This window comes from Capsicum annuum, chromosome 8 (assembly GCF_002878395.1).
Source record: "Capsicum annuum cultivar UCD-10X-F1 chromosome 8, UCD10Xv1.1, whole genome shotgun sequence".
Taxonomy (NCBI): Eukaryota; Viridiplantae; Streptophyta; class Magnoliopsida; order Solanales; family Solanaceae; genus Capsicum; species Capsicum annuum.
In genome coordinates this window covers 153723859-153741855 of record NC_061118.1, presented here as the reverse complement: position 1 = coordinate 153741855, position 17997 = coordinate 153723859, and the positions used below count along the sequence as shown (strand labels likewise).

The window sequence follows — 17997 nt, the reverse complement described above, 5'->3', positions numbered from 1 at the left end:
TTATGGGAAAAGGATATGGGTTGGCTACTTTTTTAAAAAACAACTCATAATTGAAAAGGTGGACAACTTAGGTCAGTCGGTCTAATTTAACACTCTTTTTTAACCATTTGGCCCAATTGGACACATGCAGTCTATATACTCAATTGATAAATTTTTATAACAAATTGATACACTTTTATATTATATTGATACACTTTTCAAAAAAGAGAAAGGAAATTTTATGCAAGTACATGCAGTCTCTATGCCTAATTGATATGCTTTTATACCACATTAATATATTTTTATACTACATTGATACACTTGCAGTGTCTATATACTCAATTGATACTCTCTTATACTAGATTGATACATTTTTAGAATGCATGTAAAAACCATATAGAGTCGTATAAAATATGTATCTAAATAATAATTGTAGTTAAAAATTGTTTGATACTCTCTTATACTAGATTGATACATTTTTAGAATGCATGTAAAAACCATATAGAGTCGTATAAAATATGTATCTAAATAATAATTGTAGTTAAAAATTGTATAGAATGTGTATAAGAGATGTTATAATTATTATATAGAATATGTATATATATAGAAACTGTATCATTATTATATATAAATATATATCTTTAACAATTGTATTGTATTAAAAGTATATGATAGTATTGTATTTTATTGTCTAAATAAGTAAAACTAAACAAAACAATTAGTATATTATTTCAATAATATTGGTGAATGCAAAATAAATTGTTTGTCATATTTCTACTTCGATGGAGAAAACCCAGAAGTTATGTTGCTGCGTTGAAATCATGAACCTATTGATTTTGCAAAAAGAAAATAATATTGATAAATTATTTTGTACCTTAAAAAAGAAGGGAAATAAGCAATTGCTATGTGTGTGCGATTTTGAGAATTAGTAACCTAAAAGGTTGTTCTTTCTTGTTTTAATATTTGGCCAGAAACTAATAAGAAAATACCTTTGACTAATGATGTCCACTCACAGATGCCACTCCCCACTCACGCCAAATGGCCATTCGTTATTTATAAGATTAGTTTCCAACACTTTATAAGTGTTGACGTGTTTATTATACTTCTGATTAGCTAAGCCAAACAGGCCCAAGATGGTTGTTTCATAAAACAGTATGAACTTCAAATCTACTTGAACTGAAATCTAGCCAAGCTCCTTAGAAGCTGGCAATTTTACCAATTACCATAACATATTCTTTATGACGTCCTATCCTTTCCCTTTACATTTTCTGTCGATTTTCCAAGGGTGACCTGGGGATGATTATTGATTAAGGCAGCTTTCTTTTCGAGGAGGAGCAAAAAAACATAGGCTAAAAAAGTAATACAGATCATACTTCATTCTATGAATAACTCATTTCCGAGGAGACAAATACAGTAAGACAAAATGCATTACAAAAATCCATAAAGCCCATAACAAGTCGTCCTATACTTGGTCACCGATTAATTCTCTATCTGAGAATAGTTCTGGTAAATACTCAAACCAAAAAATAAGTAGCACACACAGCCACTCATAATTATACAACAAAAATTCCGCTGCCCTGATACAAAGACCTTACTTTCCCCCGCCACCCTAAAAGAATTCCAACTCCACATCTTATTCTATCTGTAAAAAGAACAACTAACAAAATAATAGTAATATTTTTAATAAAAAATGATCAATGAAAAACTGGTTTTCTATAATCAAAGTTGTTGCATCAAGCATCATCTTGTTGATTAGGAGGAGTTCCAGCAATCCATCCCCATACTCTACCAGAGCTCTGCCTTCGCTTCTCATTCAAGGCTTGCTCTGATGCAGCCTTTTGTCGTTGGAGTAGCTCAAGTTCTTTCTTTAAGCTTTCCAGAGCCTGTAGCTTTTGTCTTAGCTCCGCAACATCGACCTGTTGAAATAGCTTTAACTCGGTTACTTCTCATCTAAATTAAGAAAGATAATCCACATGCTGAAACTATAGTAACTACAGCTCCATGCTAGGTAACAATTGTCTTACTCCAAAGTTCTAATTGTGCAATATTTGTGTATCATGGGTTAGGTGGGTGTACAGCAGTCAGGTGATCGGAGCTAATCACATCTCCTAACATGATCTATTTTTGCTAATATGGAAAGCAAATACTGAACCAGAAAGGATAGACAAAAGTGCCATCGTGCTGAAGGAAGATAACAATCACACTGTGAATACCTAACAAAAAACATAAGCAGTCATTACGTAACATCAGTTGCAAATGCAAAAGTTTAGAAATGAAAACTGAATATACCCACAAAGAAAAGGCCAACTGCAAGATATCCAGTCAAAATATCCAATCATTAACCTCAGGAAAACCCTTTTAGATGTTTTAGGTCAAAATAATCCCAATCCCACCACCCACCAGAAGAAGATTTTAAAAAGAAGTGTATACTGGAATTTTCTTTTAATATGATGGTAATTAATACTATTCCAGACCTCCAGTTTGAAACATCTTGATTGTTCAGAAGCAAGTTGACCACGTACAGATTGGAGCTCCTACATATTTAAGAGAATAATAGTTAAAACTGAAGGTTACTGTTGGATCACGAACAGTATTATAGGAAACTACTATCGATTAGCGATTCAACGAAACCAAGATGCAAAATGTTAGAATAAGTTTTTGCTAACCCTCTAAGAAGTAAGAAGCATACATATCAATCGAAAGAGTAGTTACCTTATACAGATCGGTATTGCGCCCCTCAGCATCAGTCAAGTCTTGCTTCAGCTGAAGCGTTTGCAACTTCTCTTTGCTGAAAGATGACTCTAACTCTTCCTTCTCAGCTTTGAGAGCAGCTATAAGCCGTTCAGTAGTTTCTTCAACTTTCTTCACCAGCAAGATGAGACATAAGATCAAGTTTCAAGGGAAAGACAAGGGAAAGACGAGGGAAAAACAAACGAAATGATGGAGGAGAAGAGAATGATCATAGAGATCAAATATTTTGACTGAAGCAAAGCGAGGCATAGAATGGCTCTACGACAACACAAGTGGAAGTTAAAGCTGGCCGTAAGGGGTTTATCACATTGTTAGCATCAAACATTCGTTGACGGACTGAATTGTTGTCTCTTTATATGGCCTTAGGAAATCCTCACCTCATGAGCTAGCTTTTGAGGTTGATTTAAATCCAAAATTATTTTCATAACATGGCACCACACACAGCCAAACCAAATCCTGGTTTACCCCCGTATTATCTTGTCCACTCCAAATATCCAACCTTGGGTGTGCGAGGGGGTGTTAAGTTTCCCTTATTAGTTGAGGAAATGGGTTGTTGACTCTATAGGGTCGGGCAATTATCTTCTTATGAACTGGCTTTTGGAATTGAGTAAGGCCTAAGGTCCATTTTCCTAACACACACTATGACTAGTAAATCTTAATATTTTAGATATATCATAGGAAAAAAAAAATAAACATGATAAAATATTTCATATGTTTGGTTGTCAAGTAGTCCATTCATAAAGTGAAATGTGATTCGTAATAACAGACATCATTAGGCTATTCCACTGAAATTTTAGATTACATCTACGGACAGTTATTTAGCATGGGATTTTATATGTTGATTTTGTAAGCCAAAACAAGGCTGTACGATGTCACAGTTTAAAGGAAAAAGAAGCATCTTAAATGATAAGGTGAATAATGATAGGAAAAGGAATAGTTGGCATTCATTGACTATAAATCAACATTTACCTGGAATTTGGAAGTTATATCTAATACAAGAGCAACTTATATTTTCTAAGTATCAGTTGTAATAAGCAATCTAACTATATACAGCAGAACTATATTCTCCAATATACTTCTCTGCAGAATCCAGGACACAAATTTGAAACTCTACAAACCGATCAAGAAGAGAAAAAAGAAAAACTTTTTTTTATAACAGTGTTGTCCGGGCCAGCTTGCTCATACGTCTATTAATTCGATGGAATACCTTACACCTCGCACCAGCAACAGGTACCAAATAACTCCATCCACCTAAGGATGGGACAAAAAAAAGGGCAGTCTGGCACACTAAAGCGACCGCTATGCGTGATGTCCGGGGAAGGGCTCCACTACAAGGGTGTATTGTACACAGCCTTACCTTGCATTTCTGCCAGAGGCTGTTTCCAAAGCTTGAACCCGTGACCACCTGGTCACATGGCAGTAACTTTGATGGAAAGAAATCACCTGGTGTTTCTACTCAGGTTTGAACCTGAGACCTCATGAATCTGAACCTACTTCGTTGGCCACTAAGCTCCACCCTTGAGTACGAGTAAACAGAAGATGAGGAGCCACTCTTATGTTACTAAGCACTGAAATTACTCACAGATACAGCTGTAATAGACAATAGTATACAGCATATAAAAATTCTCATGGCCACCAGTGACTTTAATGTTTTCTTAAATAGGGAGATCAGTGCACTGGGCTGCCCTTTTTTAATCAGCTTAGATCATAGATACACACACATGCTAACACATGCATGTGCACTTATAAAACTGCTTAGTTTGCTAGACTTGGACTCTCATGTCTGTGTCCCTGTCCAAGCCCAAGCTACATATCCAAAATGAATTTATAGTCATTGCATTCTAATTAGGTAAGAGTTGTCACAATGGGTTAGATCTATTCTTTGAAGGGATTCAATTAATCAGAGTTAAGAACTTCAAGAGAGTTCATTGCTTGAAACGCACATCCATTCACCAACAAGATTAAGGAGAACTAACTCATTGCTTGAAAAGCACATCCTTTCACCTACTAGATTAAGGCATCAACAACAACAACAACATGACCATACCACAACTTCAGGTGAAGTAGAGAGGCTATTTCCGATAGACCCCCGACTTAGGAGATTAAGGCATGTGTATTTATTTTCTAATCAGCTTACAAATCGTATCTGAACTTTGACATCTTCTAATTGAGTAAGAGTAGTCACAATGGGTTAGATCTATTCTTTGAAGGGATTCAATTAATCAGAGTTGAGAACTTCAAGAGAGTTCAATGCTTGAAACGCACATCCATTCACCTACTAGATTAAGGAGAACTAACTCGTTACTTGAAAAGCACGTCCTTTCACCTACTAGATTAAGGCATGCATATTTATTTTCTAATCAGAGTACAAATCGTATCTGGACTTTGACATCCAGCTTTATAGACCGACATACCTGCTGTCTTAAAGAAAGAAGTTAACCAAACTAAACTGAAGGTCTGTTTCTTAAGCCAAGTAACCAAACTAGCATCCATATCACTATCAATTAATGCAAGATAACATATTTGAGATATCATAATACCATTGGTTCAGACTCGATGTTGTCCATCACGATTTCCCTGATTTTTCCTTCTTGGACTGTTGCAATATCGGACTCCAAATCCCTCGTGGCATTAGTAGCATTTTGCATTGCTGAAACACTATCAGGTACAGGAGTCTCCATAGATTGCAAAGTTGATTTGTGGCTTGGTTTCAGTACATTGACCTTACAAAGAATAAGCAAAGCCACAAGAAGTTATATTAAGAAGTCATAACAGGGATAAAGAAACCAAGCAATCCACTAGCTGCCATATAGGTCTGATCTGAGAGTGGAAAGGTGAAAGAGAAAAGTTCATCTGTACCAGCAAAGGAGAATCATTAGCAACCTCACCTCATCACTATACCGTCAATTGTATCCCCCAAAAGAAACTAGGATATCTTCACCATTATATGAACACAACACCAAACTCAATCCCTGTTGACAAAAGAATTATTTTAATGCACAATTAATTAAGATTTTAATATTCAGATATACAGAAACATAATATCAAACTTTGCATATGCTCAGACCTAACATGACATTATTTATTAACTGAAAATCCATACAATCCCAAGCCTGTAATATACATTTCAGTCTCATATGATGAATAAGAACAATAAAATAGTCTTGCTCTAGTTCATCAAGAGTTCCAACAATTTTCAGCATTGTTTCATTATTGTACACATCAGTTTCAGAACAGTATCATTCGTGATTCAACCATGACATATAACCGTTTAGGTGTAAGCTAGAGTAACACTTAGAGTGAGCTATCTTGATACTATGGTCAATTTGGATTTTAGTCAAACTTCTCTTCAGCACCCACGGAATATCAGGAATGAAGGATATCAGACAATACAACTGCTCATGAACTTTGATGGATAATCTTCTGCAAGCCGAACTCCACAGCCTCAATTCGCATTGATGCATATCACAGATTAGATCAGAGTGTTGACCATATTCAAGAACAGAAACTGAGGCCAATATTAAGGAGAAGAAAGCATGATGAAAAGCTACATGCAGGATATCAATATTACAGACAACAAGCTCAAATTAGGATAGTCCAATCAAGATAACTTCTAGTTCACCATCACAATAATAGACAAAAGAAGGCTTTGTAACCTAACCACCAAATGCTTAATTATAAGAAAATAAACTTGTTGGTGGTTTAAAAACCCAAACAACAGTCGGAACATTAAATACCTTACTAGCAAGTGGAACACGCCCTTGAACAGTTGTTACGATGGACCAACCCAGTGTAGACATGTTGAGAACAACAGTTTCAGAGACCCCTGCAGTAAGTAAAAAAGAGGGAAAATAGAATAAATACATGAAGTTTGGCGCTGGTTGACAAAAATTAACAATTTTGAAGGAAGATTAAATTCACAGCATGGCCAACATCATGTAATGTCCTCCTATCTGGCTAAGCATAATTTATCCAGATTAAACATTATGGAACCAGTCGTACTACAGCAGCACAGAGACCAAAAAAGCGCAGTTGAATCTGATCTGCTACCTTTCATTGAATTGCAGAAGCCCAAATTCTACCATAAATCACACTCAACAGACAGTTTCTTATATGATTTGAAATTAGAATTTGCTATCCTTTCACATGGCACTACCTTGTGAAAAAAGGGTTGCACAATTAACCATTTCTACCTTCTCCTGGAAGAGAATTATAAAAAGGAAATGACACCCAGCCTCGAAAAGAAGGAATTTAACTGATTGAATGATTACAGAATTGGTTACTTTTCTTATAAGATTGAGGCATTCAAATGTAATGTCAAAGAGGTTTACAATCCTGTCTTGGTTCTTTGTACGAGAATTTAAGCTGTGACAGCTAAAATTCGAAAAAGGGTAAATAAGACGTTGAAGATATGCATGTCAACAATAACCCCGCTTTAGATTTGAAGTTCTAACTTGTATCATCAGCCCTTGTTGAAGGAAAGAGATAAGTAAAAGATCCTAAAATAAACAACAGTGAGAAGTTTCGTTGATGCAAATATCACAGCAGGCACTTCGTAGTTAATACTACTTGCCATTTTCTGTTCTCGAAAATAAAAATAGGAAGTTAGAATTGTTGTGATCCCAAACAAATTGTTAGAGGATAAATGCATACTACTATTATTGTTGCCTCCACCAGTAATAAACCAATTCTCTCCAACTGTCACACCAGCATGGCCAGCACGTGGACTTGGTATTTCACCCTGTTGAGTAGGCGTTGACCACTCCATCTACAAAAGTAGAACATAAGTTTAAGGCAACTTATGTTCTACTTATGCTTCCTAACAGTAAAGTGGAGAGGAGGCTTGTATGGGAGGAATTGACTGATGTAAGAGGCTTGTTTGATGGGCCATGGGCTATCTGTGGGGACTTCAACGTCTGTAGATTTCCCTCGTGAAAAAAGGGATTGGAACAGGAGAAATTCAACAATGACAGATTTTTCAGATTGCATTGAAGACCTGGACCTAATTGATCTACAGCTAAGCGGTGGAAAGTATACCTGGTACAGAGGGGATAATCATACAACTGCATCAAGAATAGACAGGATAATGGTTTCTACAGAATGGAACAATCTCTTCAATAATCTAAAACAGACTACACTGCAAAGAGTGACCTCTGATCATGTCCTAATAGCTCTGCTTTGTAGACACGGGGAGCAATCTAACTCCTACTTCAAGTTTGAAAATTGGTGGCTGAATCAAGAAGGTTTTGTTGAAAAATTCAAGTATTGGTGGAGTGAATTTGAATTTGAATTTTATGGGAAGCCAAACTACATCTTAGCATGTAAACTCAAAGCTCTCAAAGGGAAATTGAAAGAATGCAGTAGACAAGAACAAAGGAATTTGAAATTACAAAAGAATAATCTTCTCAATCAAATGGCTATGCTAGAATCTCAGTTGAGTATTAGAGTCTTGACAGAGGAGGAAATCACCAAGAAAGCAACACTGTTTATGGAGTATGAGGGGTGTTAAAAGAATGACGAAGTGGCCTGGAGACAAAGATCAAGGGCCTTATGGCTTAAGGAAGGGGATAGAAATACAAAATTTTTCCATCAAACTACTAATGTCCACAAAAGATATAATCATATTGATCAATTAGAAGTGCAGGGAGAGACCATAACTGATCCTAATAAAATTAAGGAGGAAGTCCTATCCTTCTACAAGAAGTTATATACAGAACCTGAAGACTGGAGATCTTCTCAAAATATTAACAATCATCCTACCATTACAGGGGATGAGAAAGAGGCACTGCAGGCAACATTTAAGGAGCAAGAGGTTTTTGAATGCTTAAAGATGTGTGCTACTGACAAAGCCCTTGGCCCTGATGGTTACACAATGGGGTTCTATCTAACATGCTGGGAGATAATTAAACAAGACATTATCGAGGTTTTTCACAATTTCCATTCAACCGGGATATTTGAAAAAAGCTATAATGCAACATATATAGCATTGATTCCTAAGAAGATAGGAGCAAAGGAGCTCAAAGAGTTCAGACCCATCAGTTTAATTGGAAGCTTTTACAAGTTGATCTCCAAGGTACTGATAGAAAGGCTGAAGAAAGTTGTGGATAAGTTGGTAGACAAGCAACAAATGGCTTTTATTAGACGCAGGCAGATAATGGTATGCAGTGCTCATAGCTAATGAAGCAATTGATTCTAGAATGTCCCAAAGTAAATCTGGTATATTATGCAAACTTGATATCGAGAAAGCATATGACCACGTGAATTGGGATTTCATTCTAAGTATGCTGAAACAAATGGGGTTTGGTGAGAGATGGATCGGGTGGATCAAGTTTTGTATGTCAACTGTGAAGTTTTCTGTACACAATTAATGTGGTTCCAAAGATGGATCATCTTTCTCGGATTTTGGGAGGAGTGGTGGAAAATTTGCCATCAGTATACTTGGGCATGCCTTTGGGTGCAAAATCAAGATCCATAAGCATTTTGAACCCAATTCTGGAGAAGTGTGAAAAGAAATTAGCTAGATGATTTGGGGTGCTCCTTTTCAAGGTCTCAAGTTCGATTCCCACTGGGTGCAAACAATTTCTAAGGCCATCGGACTGGGTGAAACCCTGAATTACCCGTGGTGCACTTGCGGGAAACTCCTTTCCAAGGACCTGTACACCCCCGGGATTAGACGAGACTCGAACCGGTGCAAGTCAAAAAAAAAAATTAGCTAGATGAAGATCCTAATATCTATCTTTGGGAGGTAGACTAACCCTGATAAATTCAGTTCTAGATGCTCTTCCTACATATATGTTATCTATCTTTCATATACCTCAGTCAGTAATTCAGAGGTTGGACAAAATCAGAAGAAACTTCTGTGGCAAGGCAATAAGGAAAGGAAAGGCTTTCACTTAATCAAATGGAAGAATATCATTAGAAGCAAGAAACAAGGTGGCTTAGGTATCAAGAACCTCAAAAACCAGACTAAAGCTTTGAAGGTGAAGTGGCTATAGAGGTATCATCAGGAGGATCAAGCACTTTGGTGTAGGGTGATTAAGAGCAAGTATGAGGAACTGAACAAATGGATGACTAAAGAGGTAAATGCTCCATATGGTGTTAGCCTTTGGAAATCAATCAGAATCTTTTGGCCTTTCCACAATAATCAGTCAACTGTCAAGGTTCTAAATGGTAGAAAAACTATTTTTTGGGCTGACAAATAGATGGGTGTTGAGAGCCTCAAAGATTTTTTTCCTGATATCTTTGTTTTGGCTCCACATCAACAGAACACAATTGCTGATATGTGATTGCAACAAGGATGGAATTTGGGCCTGAGAAGAAATCTAAATGACTAGGAAATTCATAGAATAGTCGGACTTTACAAACTACTGGAGAGTTTTCGAGGAACACAGGCTGGTGAGGATTATTAATGGTGGCATGGGCACAACAAAGGTAAAGGGTATAAGCAGACAAGTCTTAGCGACACAAATGTTAGTGATAATCAAGTCCTCAAATGGCCTTGGAAACAAATCTGGAGAGTCAAAGTGCCACATAAAGTGGCATGCTTTACTTGGTTGTTAGCCAATGAAGCAGTTTCGACATTGGATAATGTGGCTAAGAGAGGTATCTCTCTATGCAACAGGTGCTCCTTATGTGGAAAGGATACAGAGACAGTGAGACACCTTTTCCTGCACTGCAATTTCACTGTCCAGCTCTGGCAAATTTTCCTAAATCTCAGAGGCATTTCCTGTAGTATGCCTAGTAAAATTGATGAGACTCTTTTCAGTTAAGAGGAAGCTGGAGTTGGGGTTACAAACAAAGAAAGATGGAGGATGATCCCTTCTTGTATATGGTGGACTATATGGAGAGAGAGAAATGATAGATGTTTTGAGAATAGGGACAACAGCCTACAAGAAGTCAAGCTTAAATGTATTTTGTTGTTTTGCTTTTGGTGTACCACTGTTTACTCCAATGAGACTGAGTCAATCATAGATGTACTAGGGTCCATCTAGATCTTGGTTTTGCTTTGAGGAAGATTATACCTCTTTCTCATATTTGTAAATATGGTTTTTCAGTACTACCTAAGTACTGCTTTAAATACAAATGTTACCACTATAAAAAAAAAAAAGTAGAACATAAAAAGATTACCCGTTATAAATAAAGAATCGTACTTGAGCACCTTTGCGACAACTAAAAACTAAATGCACTATCTCACAGTTTGTAAATCAAGGACATGCAGATCATTGAAACAAGTAGCATGAGAGCCCCCGCCAAAAATAAGAAGGCATCGCTCAGCATGTACTGCAGCAGCATGATCAGACCTTGGAGAATGAGGCACCCACCTACCAAAAGAAAAGACCTAGGTGAATAAATAAGGATTCTATATAACATGAAATGCTACGACCACTAGGATATTGCACATTGATAAAGGTATATTGCCGCTAAACACTTGCGGCGATAAGATTTCAAAGAGAAGATATTAAGAATATCATACACCTATTAGTTTTTTTAACTATCAGACTTTGACCTTGGGAGATTGTACCTATGCAGACAAACAGTAAGAGCAAGCTAGCCTGACAATGTATTCTCTTGTGAAAAGCATAAACTTGTGACACAGACACATAGATGGAGATGAATTTGCTTGTCCTTCAACAGGCAAGCAAAAAGGTATTAAGGGAAAACAAAGAAGCTTAAACTTGCTGAAAGCATCTTAAAATGTGTCCATTTCATTCCAGGTCATGGTTTCCAAGTCTAGAATGTGAAGATCGTTCAAAAGAGATCGATTTGCATCTTGGCCACCAAATATGGCTAAGCTTGTTCCCGCAGGGGTAACTGAATGACCTCCACGAGATAACTGTAAAAGCAAATGGGAATTTTATTTTTTAGTCAGATGAAAATACGGAATAATTAGTGTACTTATTTCACTATACTTGAAGTTAAAATGGATAAGAACAAAGATGACCAATTCATGTTAAGCCCGCGCTATGTTTAGTTTGGGTGAAAAGGGGAAAGGCTGGATGAAGGACTGAACGTAGAGAGGTAAGAAAATTTTCTCTTGTTTGATAGAAGGAAGTAAAAGTGGAGGCAACTTCACTTCTCCATTTTCAAACTTTCCAACCTACCAAACAACTTTAACCAAATTATCAGTACTTCATTTGGAAAGCAGACTAGTTAAGTTCTCTCTCCTTAACCCAAATGTGAAAAACGACAAAAGAAATCATAAAAGGAAAGGTAATCCTGAAGGAATTCAAATAAAAGGAAAGGTAATTCTGAAGGAACTCAAATCTTAGGACTGAATGTATCGAAGAAAACAGCATTTTAGATAGGAAACATCAAGAAGGGGGAGTTATCTCAAAATCAGAAGCAGGGATCTCAAGAAATTGAAGCTACTCAAAGGGGAAAAGTATCATGACATAAACAAACATACCGGTGGCTTTCCATAAGTCTTCAAGTTTGACCAAGTAAGCGTCTGCAGATCAAACACCCTAACTGACAAATGAATGGAGCATAGCATTAAAAGCAGCTGAACAAATATCCAAGTGAATAAGATTCTAAAAAATATCTGTCTATCTGTTGACAGCAATATTTCTCTAATTACCATTGGCAATTAAGATTTGTATATAAAAAGCCATTAAGAAAGACCACCACAAAACACCAAAATGAAGCAATTCCTAGCCAAATACCTGAGCTATTGAATTATTTAATGTTAGCTACCATAATACCAAACAGAATAAATGGAGAAGTGCCACGAGTGCTATATGATAGGAAGATACCAAAGTGGAAAGCAAGTTCCATAGGACAATTGTGAAAGCAAAGTTATAGCAAGATGAATGTTGCACCTTTTCAAGGCTTTTATAAAATGTGCATGCTAATATAAATAATCACATTTGACTGAGGATGCAAAGATTAGAGCAGAGAAATAAGAGAAGCTATCTCAGAGAATCTGTCATGTCAGATGTAGACTTCCAATGCACAAGCCAATAGGTGCAAAACTTTAATCATAGAAAGAGGTAACATGAAATAGCGTAGACCTAAACTCCCAGGGAGAAAAATTGTTACAGAAAACATACAATTTCTAAGAATCCAGCAGAAAATGGTGAAGCAAATGATCCAGATAGGCGAAAGCAACTAGTTGGAAAAGGCTTAGTTGTTGTTATACTAACGTTAGCACCAGGTTAAAGATAATCTCTCGTCCTAAGAACACCCAATTAACGAGTATTGGAATGAAAGGCTCTTGAAAAGATCAGCAGAGTATAGTTATAGAGGCTTCATAGAAGATGACAATTGGTTGAGGAATAACTGGCTGTTGTGCTTCTAATTAGTAACATAAGCCATAAGATGAGAGAGGGTAGTTGGAATGTTAGGAGAGTCAGAAAGTCAGGCAAAAACTTAAAGATAATCTGGTGTAATATCCCTGTTTGCATCTTTTGGACAATCTGGTAAAAAAGGAATAAGAGATGTTTTGTAAATCAGAAAAGTAACGTCTTCTGTAAGAAATAGATGTCTTCAGAATTTAACTTTTTGGTATAGGAGAGACATGGTAGACAATATTTCTCAATACTTGGAGTTCGTGGAGTCTCTGAGAATGTAGCAGCTTTGCGTGATTTTGTATTTTAAGTACCTCTGTGGTACGTGATAAACGAAATTACGTTACCTTATCAAAAAGTTAGCTGCTGTGCTTCTAGACCATCTAAGTATATTATACTTTCACAGAAACAGTTTTCAATATAAATTTCCACTTCCTACAAGGGAAAAAAGGAGGGGTGGGGGGGGTGGGGGGGGCATGAGGGTGCATCTTGCTATCACAAAACTGATTTACCAAGGGCATCATTCAAAAAAAAGAAAAGATGGAGAGCGGGAGAGAGCAATTTTCTCTCAGAGGACCAGCAAAAAATTCAGAGGAAGTCAATTGTGGGGTAACGAGAAAACTCAAAAAAGCATGCAAAATAAGCAATCTATGTGGCTAGCTACCTAATTACCCAAGTATAAGCTCAAAAAATTGCTTCATTTTTGCAGTAGGTTCGCCCTTGTAGGCCAGGAAAAAGAGTATACGCACAACAACAATGAATGTTGTCAACTGACCAAACAGCATGTCTTCCCAGGAAGATAAAACAAACTTCAGATCAATTTTTAGGCTGCTTATATTACTAACCACTAAAACATGTCGTACATTCTTGTACAACATCAAAGTATATGAAATCAATCTTAAACATATGAACAAACCTTGCATGGTTTCAGAAGGATCTTTTGAATGTCCACCAATTGAAATGAGCTTATTTCCTTGCCAAGGTATCTATAAAACACAAAGAGAAAACCCAAATAAAAAAGGAAAATCAGAAAGAGAGAAGAGTGCGACTTGATGAGCTAAGACTCTAAGAGACATTTCAAACTTAAATGAGCTGAATATACTGAGCATAAATTGGTGTGACTACGAATGTATTAAACCAATATCTGTACTAACCACGGAGTGACCAGTGAAGGAAGCTGCTGGCACTTGAGAAGCCTCACCAGATGTTTTAACCTCTACATTTGACCATGTCCAACTTCTCAAGTCCAAAGCCTGCAATGACCCTCAAAACATTATTAGAGAATTTGGGTACACAGAAACCAAAGAAGAAAAGCTAATTTTTCTCAGGAAAGAAGAAATTACAGAATAGAATACAACAACAACAACAAACCCAGTGTATTCCCACCTAGTGGGGTCGGGGGGTAAGATATACGCAGTCCATACCTCTACCTCTGATGAAGTAGAAAGGCTGTTTCCGATAGAATAGAATGAGATATAAAAATGCAAACATCTACAGTTTAAGACTTAACAACAAGCTTACAATCACAACCATCAAAAGATATAGCCAGAGTATAAGAAGTCTGCTGATTCATGATAAAAACTTGAAAACTGATGATCAAGGAATCATTGATGATCTCCAGAGATACCAAAGACTACCTTGTACAGACAGTTCACCCACCTGAAGATCACTAAGGTACCATCCATTGTGGTTCCCTCCAAATATATACATCTTATCATCAATAACGGCTGTTCCATGCTGTGAAAGGATATGAAGAATTTGACAAAAGAAGATTAAGAAAATTAAATTAAATTTAAGAACAAAGAATACAAAACAAATACTACTTCGTATCGAGCTTTTGGCCGTGGACCAGATATGGGAGGTGAAACCCATTGGTCATACCCACCAACTGCACCGACTCCTTCTGATACAACATCTTTATCCTGAGGTTCTGACAAGTTCCCATTTTCAGCAGGAATAGTTTTTATCTCAGGAAGAACATTTCCATTTTCAGTAACTGGCTCCGCTATCATCACAGTCTGAACGAAAGAAGAGATTGGGGACATCAAGTCTATTTAAAAAAAAAAAAGACACATGTGCACGAAACAAGTAGTAAACAGAAGTGGTTGAAGAAGAGAATCATATAAACTAATATACACTCACATTCTTTTCACCAAGTACTGCAGGTTCTGAAACAAAGTTTGAATCCCTTGAGTACCATCCTGGATCTTCTTCCTACCAAAACAAATTAAGTGTTTAATTCATACTCCTAAGTCATAAATTATCAAAAGTTGGGGAGAATTAGATCTACACAAACCTCCAATATTTTCACAAAAAGACGCATTGCCTCTGTGGAAGCCATGTTTCCAAGCCCATTCCAGCTTCACAAATACAAAAACCTTCCAGTACATCGCTCAAGCCACATCACAGATATGGAATAGTTCGTATAGTAAGGTAGGAAAGAACTGATCTGCACTGACCTCTAAGACCATATGTGAAATAGAAGATCAAATTAAAGAAGAGAAGGAATGAGATCAACCAACCAAAGGTGGCACATATATTATCACTCAAAACAGCTAGCTAATTAGATAATGCAACAGTAGAAATATGTAGCATTCAGCACAATTGCCTTAAAAGAAGGAAAATAAAAGGAGGAACAAAAGGGCTATTTGAGAACAGGTAATGTTTAGCCGTTCTACGTACTTGTTTTGATTGTATTCTATTTCTTCTTCTTGTGTTTGTCGCATGCTTGTTTTTTTAATAACTGCAGTCCTGTGTCCGCTTGGGGGTTCGTCGAGTCCACGGCCAACTTGCTAAATCCTACCAGCAAAGCTACCGAGTAATCTTTGTTTCTAATTTTTTTTTTCATTATTAAATAGGTTATATGGATTTATCAAGGATGGAGGATTTAGAAAAAGCGAGAGCACACCTGCAGAACAATCTGTTTCAACAAACAAGCAGACACATATTTATTTTAATAGATATATTATTAAATAGATTATATATCTGTTGCAATTGTTGTCTAACTTATTGCATCACATGTGTTATCTATTACAATATATGCATGCCTGTTTCAGTAAATCAAACAAGTTTTTGTACTATTTTAATTTGTACAATAGATGAGTCTTTTATTGCAATAGATAAGTCATCTATTCGAAATTATTGTATTGCTCTATTTTACCTGAAGTTGTTCTAACAGATGATTCATCCGTAGCAATAAATAGACTATCTATTGTATCTATGTAATTATCATCGACAATTCTGACTTTCCTGGTACATGTCACAATAGAAGCTACTGCTGAACAGCATAATATAGTAGTTGATAATCCATTAACTGCTTTTAAACAAAAACAAAAACAGAACCTGTTAATTCGGGAGAATGGAAAAATATCCATTTGAAGAGTTCAACATCTCGGACGAGACTCCAAAAAAACTAACAAAGTTGATCAACGACTATTCAGAGTAGATTGTCGATGGGTTATTAAAGCATCACGCTAGCAGTTACATAAATCAATTTTAAAGATATTGATTTATACAATTTTTGTTGTGAAAACATGGCATGAACTCATATAAATCATCATGTAGAAAATATAATGATGAACACTACAAAGTGAACGAATCGAGTCTTGATTTTGATATGTTCGACTTTGTTGTTGCACATTCCGAAACGAAAAATTGATTTTATTGATGTCACAACCCCAAACTTGTTGAAATGATGAGGTTTAAATGTCATACATATTACTATTAATTAATATTTTATTTAATTGCATTTGTGTATTAATTTTTTCGTCACGTAATTTTAAGTGCAGCACATTGGTGTCATTTTTTACTACCTCCGAAAGAAGGTCAAGTTACAAACACAAGAATAATACAGATACACAACAGACAATTGTTTGTACAAAGTTTACATTAATAATGCCTACGATAGATATTATCAACAACAGACGAAAGTTTCCCAAAATGAGGAATGCTTAATCAACATCATCAAAGGTTTTAGCATTCCAATTGACTTACCTTGTCATTTGGTTGACGAAATATACATCCCAATCAATTGTGGTGATGAATTCCAGTGGGTGTTGGTTGTCGTTGTTCTAAAAGAGAGGCGCATCCGAGTTTATGACTCGATGTCGCGAAGGAGACGTTGCGGGTTATCATCTGAGATACAAAAGTTGGCCAAAATATTGTCTACTTACCTTGATATGAGTGGCTTTTTGGACCAAAAGTTTTGTATTGATTGGTCAACGATTGAAGCATGTCGGGATAAAATGTGTAATCCATTTGATGTACAATATGTTGAAGAAATTGCTCAACAAACCATTAGTAGCCTGTAAGTATAAGAATCATGATTTAATTTCATAAACTTCACAATGCTTCTATGAACTGCAAGATATGAATTATCTATTTTTTTAAAGCGCAAAAATTGCGATCTTTTTGTTGCCACTTACGCCGAGTATTTGAGCGATGGATTACAAGTACCAAATGATGGACTTAATATCGGATTACTCCGCAAAAGATATGTTGCTTTTTTATGAAAATATGGATAAGTAAAAGCTCAGAAATCGCATGCAAGCGACATTAAAGATCCACGACAACCAAAGCCGAATTTCGTGGCACTAGATGAAGAACAACTTGTCCATATTGAGTAGAGCTTTATAGCTTGAGTCTGTCAATGTAATAATCTATCCTCCTTGGTTAACTTGTTGATTTATTTGTAGAGTAGATCATTTGTACCTATAATAATTTTTTTACATTTCACTTTTTTGTCGAGTTATTTCATATAATTTTCGAAGGCTTCGATTAATTTTATGTTGTCTATGAATATAATTCAATTCTTAGTTTTGAACTTGTTAATTGAAATAGAATACTAGGTTCAAATATTGCAACAGATAACACATATACTGCAAAAGATGACATATCTTATCAAACATATTTAGACATATATTGCAACATGTAGGTCATCTGCTGGAAATTATATAATAGGTTTACATCTGCACAATACAAC

At 36.1% G+C, this 17997-nt stretch overlaps 1 protein-coding gene across 1 annotated transcript; it reads right to left on the bottom strand.

Moving 5' to 3' along the window:
* Positions 1-1376: 1376 nt before the first annotated feature.
* LOC107839590 (acyl-CoA-binding domain-containing protein 4) lies at positions 1377-15376 on the bottom strand (the record flags this gene model as incomplete). The annotated part of the gene is given in 16 exon segments (XM_047394685.1): positions 1377-1895; positions 2454-2513; positions 2692-2841; positions 5271-5453; positions 5619-5702; positions 6468-6556; positions 7384-7498; positions 10925-11051; positions 11406-11563; positions 12137-12198; positions 13933-14002; positions 14171-14269; positions 14676-14753; positions 14840-15034; positions 15159-15230; positions 15313-15376. Coding segments are annotated over 16 exon segments (1789 nt in total), but the record flags the coding sequence as incomplete, so codon positions are not given.
* Between the last annotated feature and the right edge of the window lie 2621 nt (positions 15377-17997).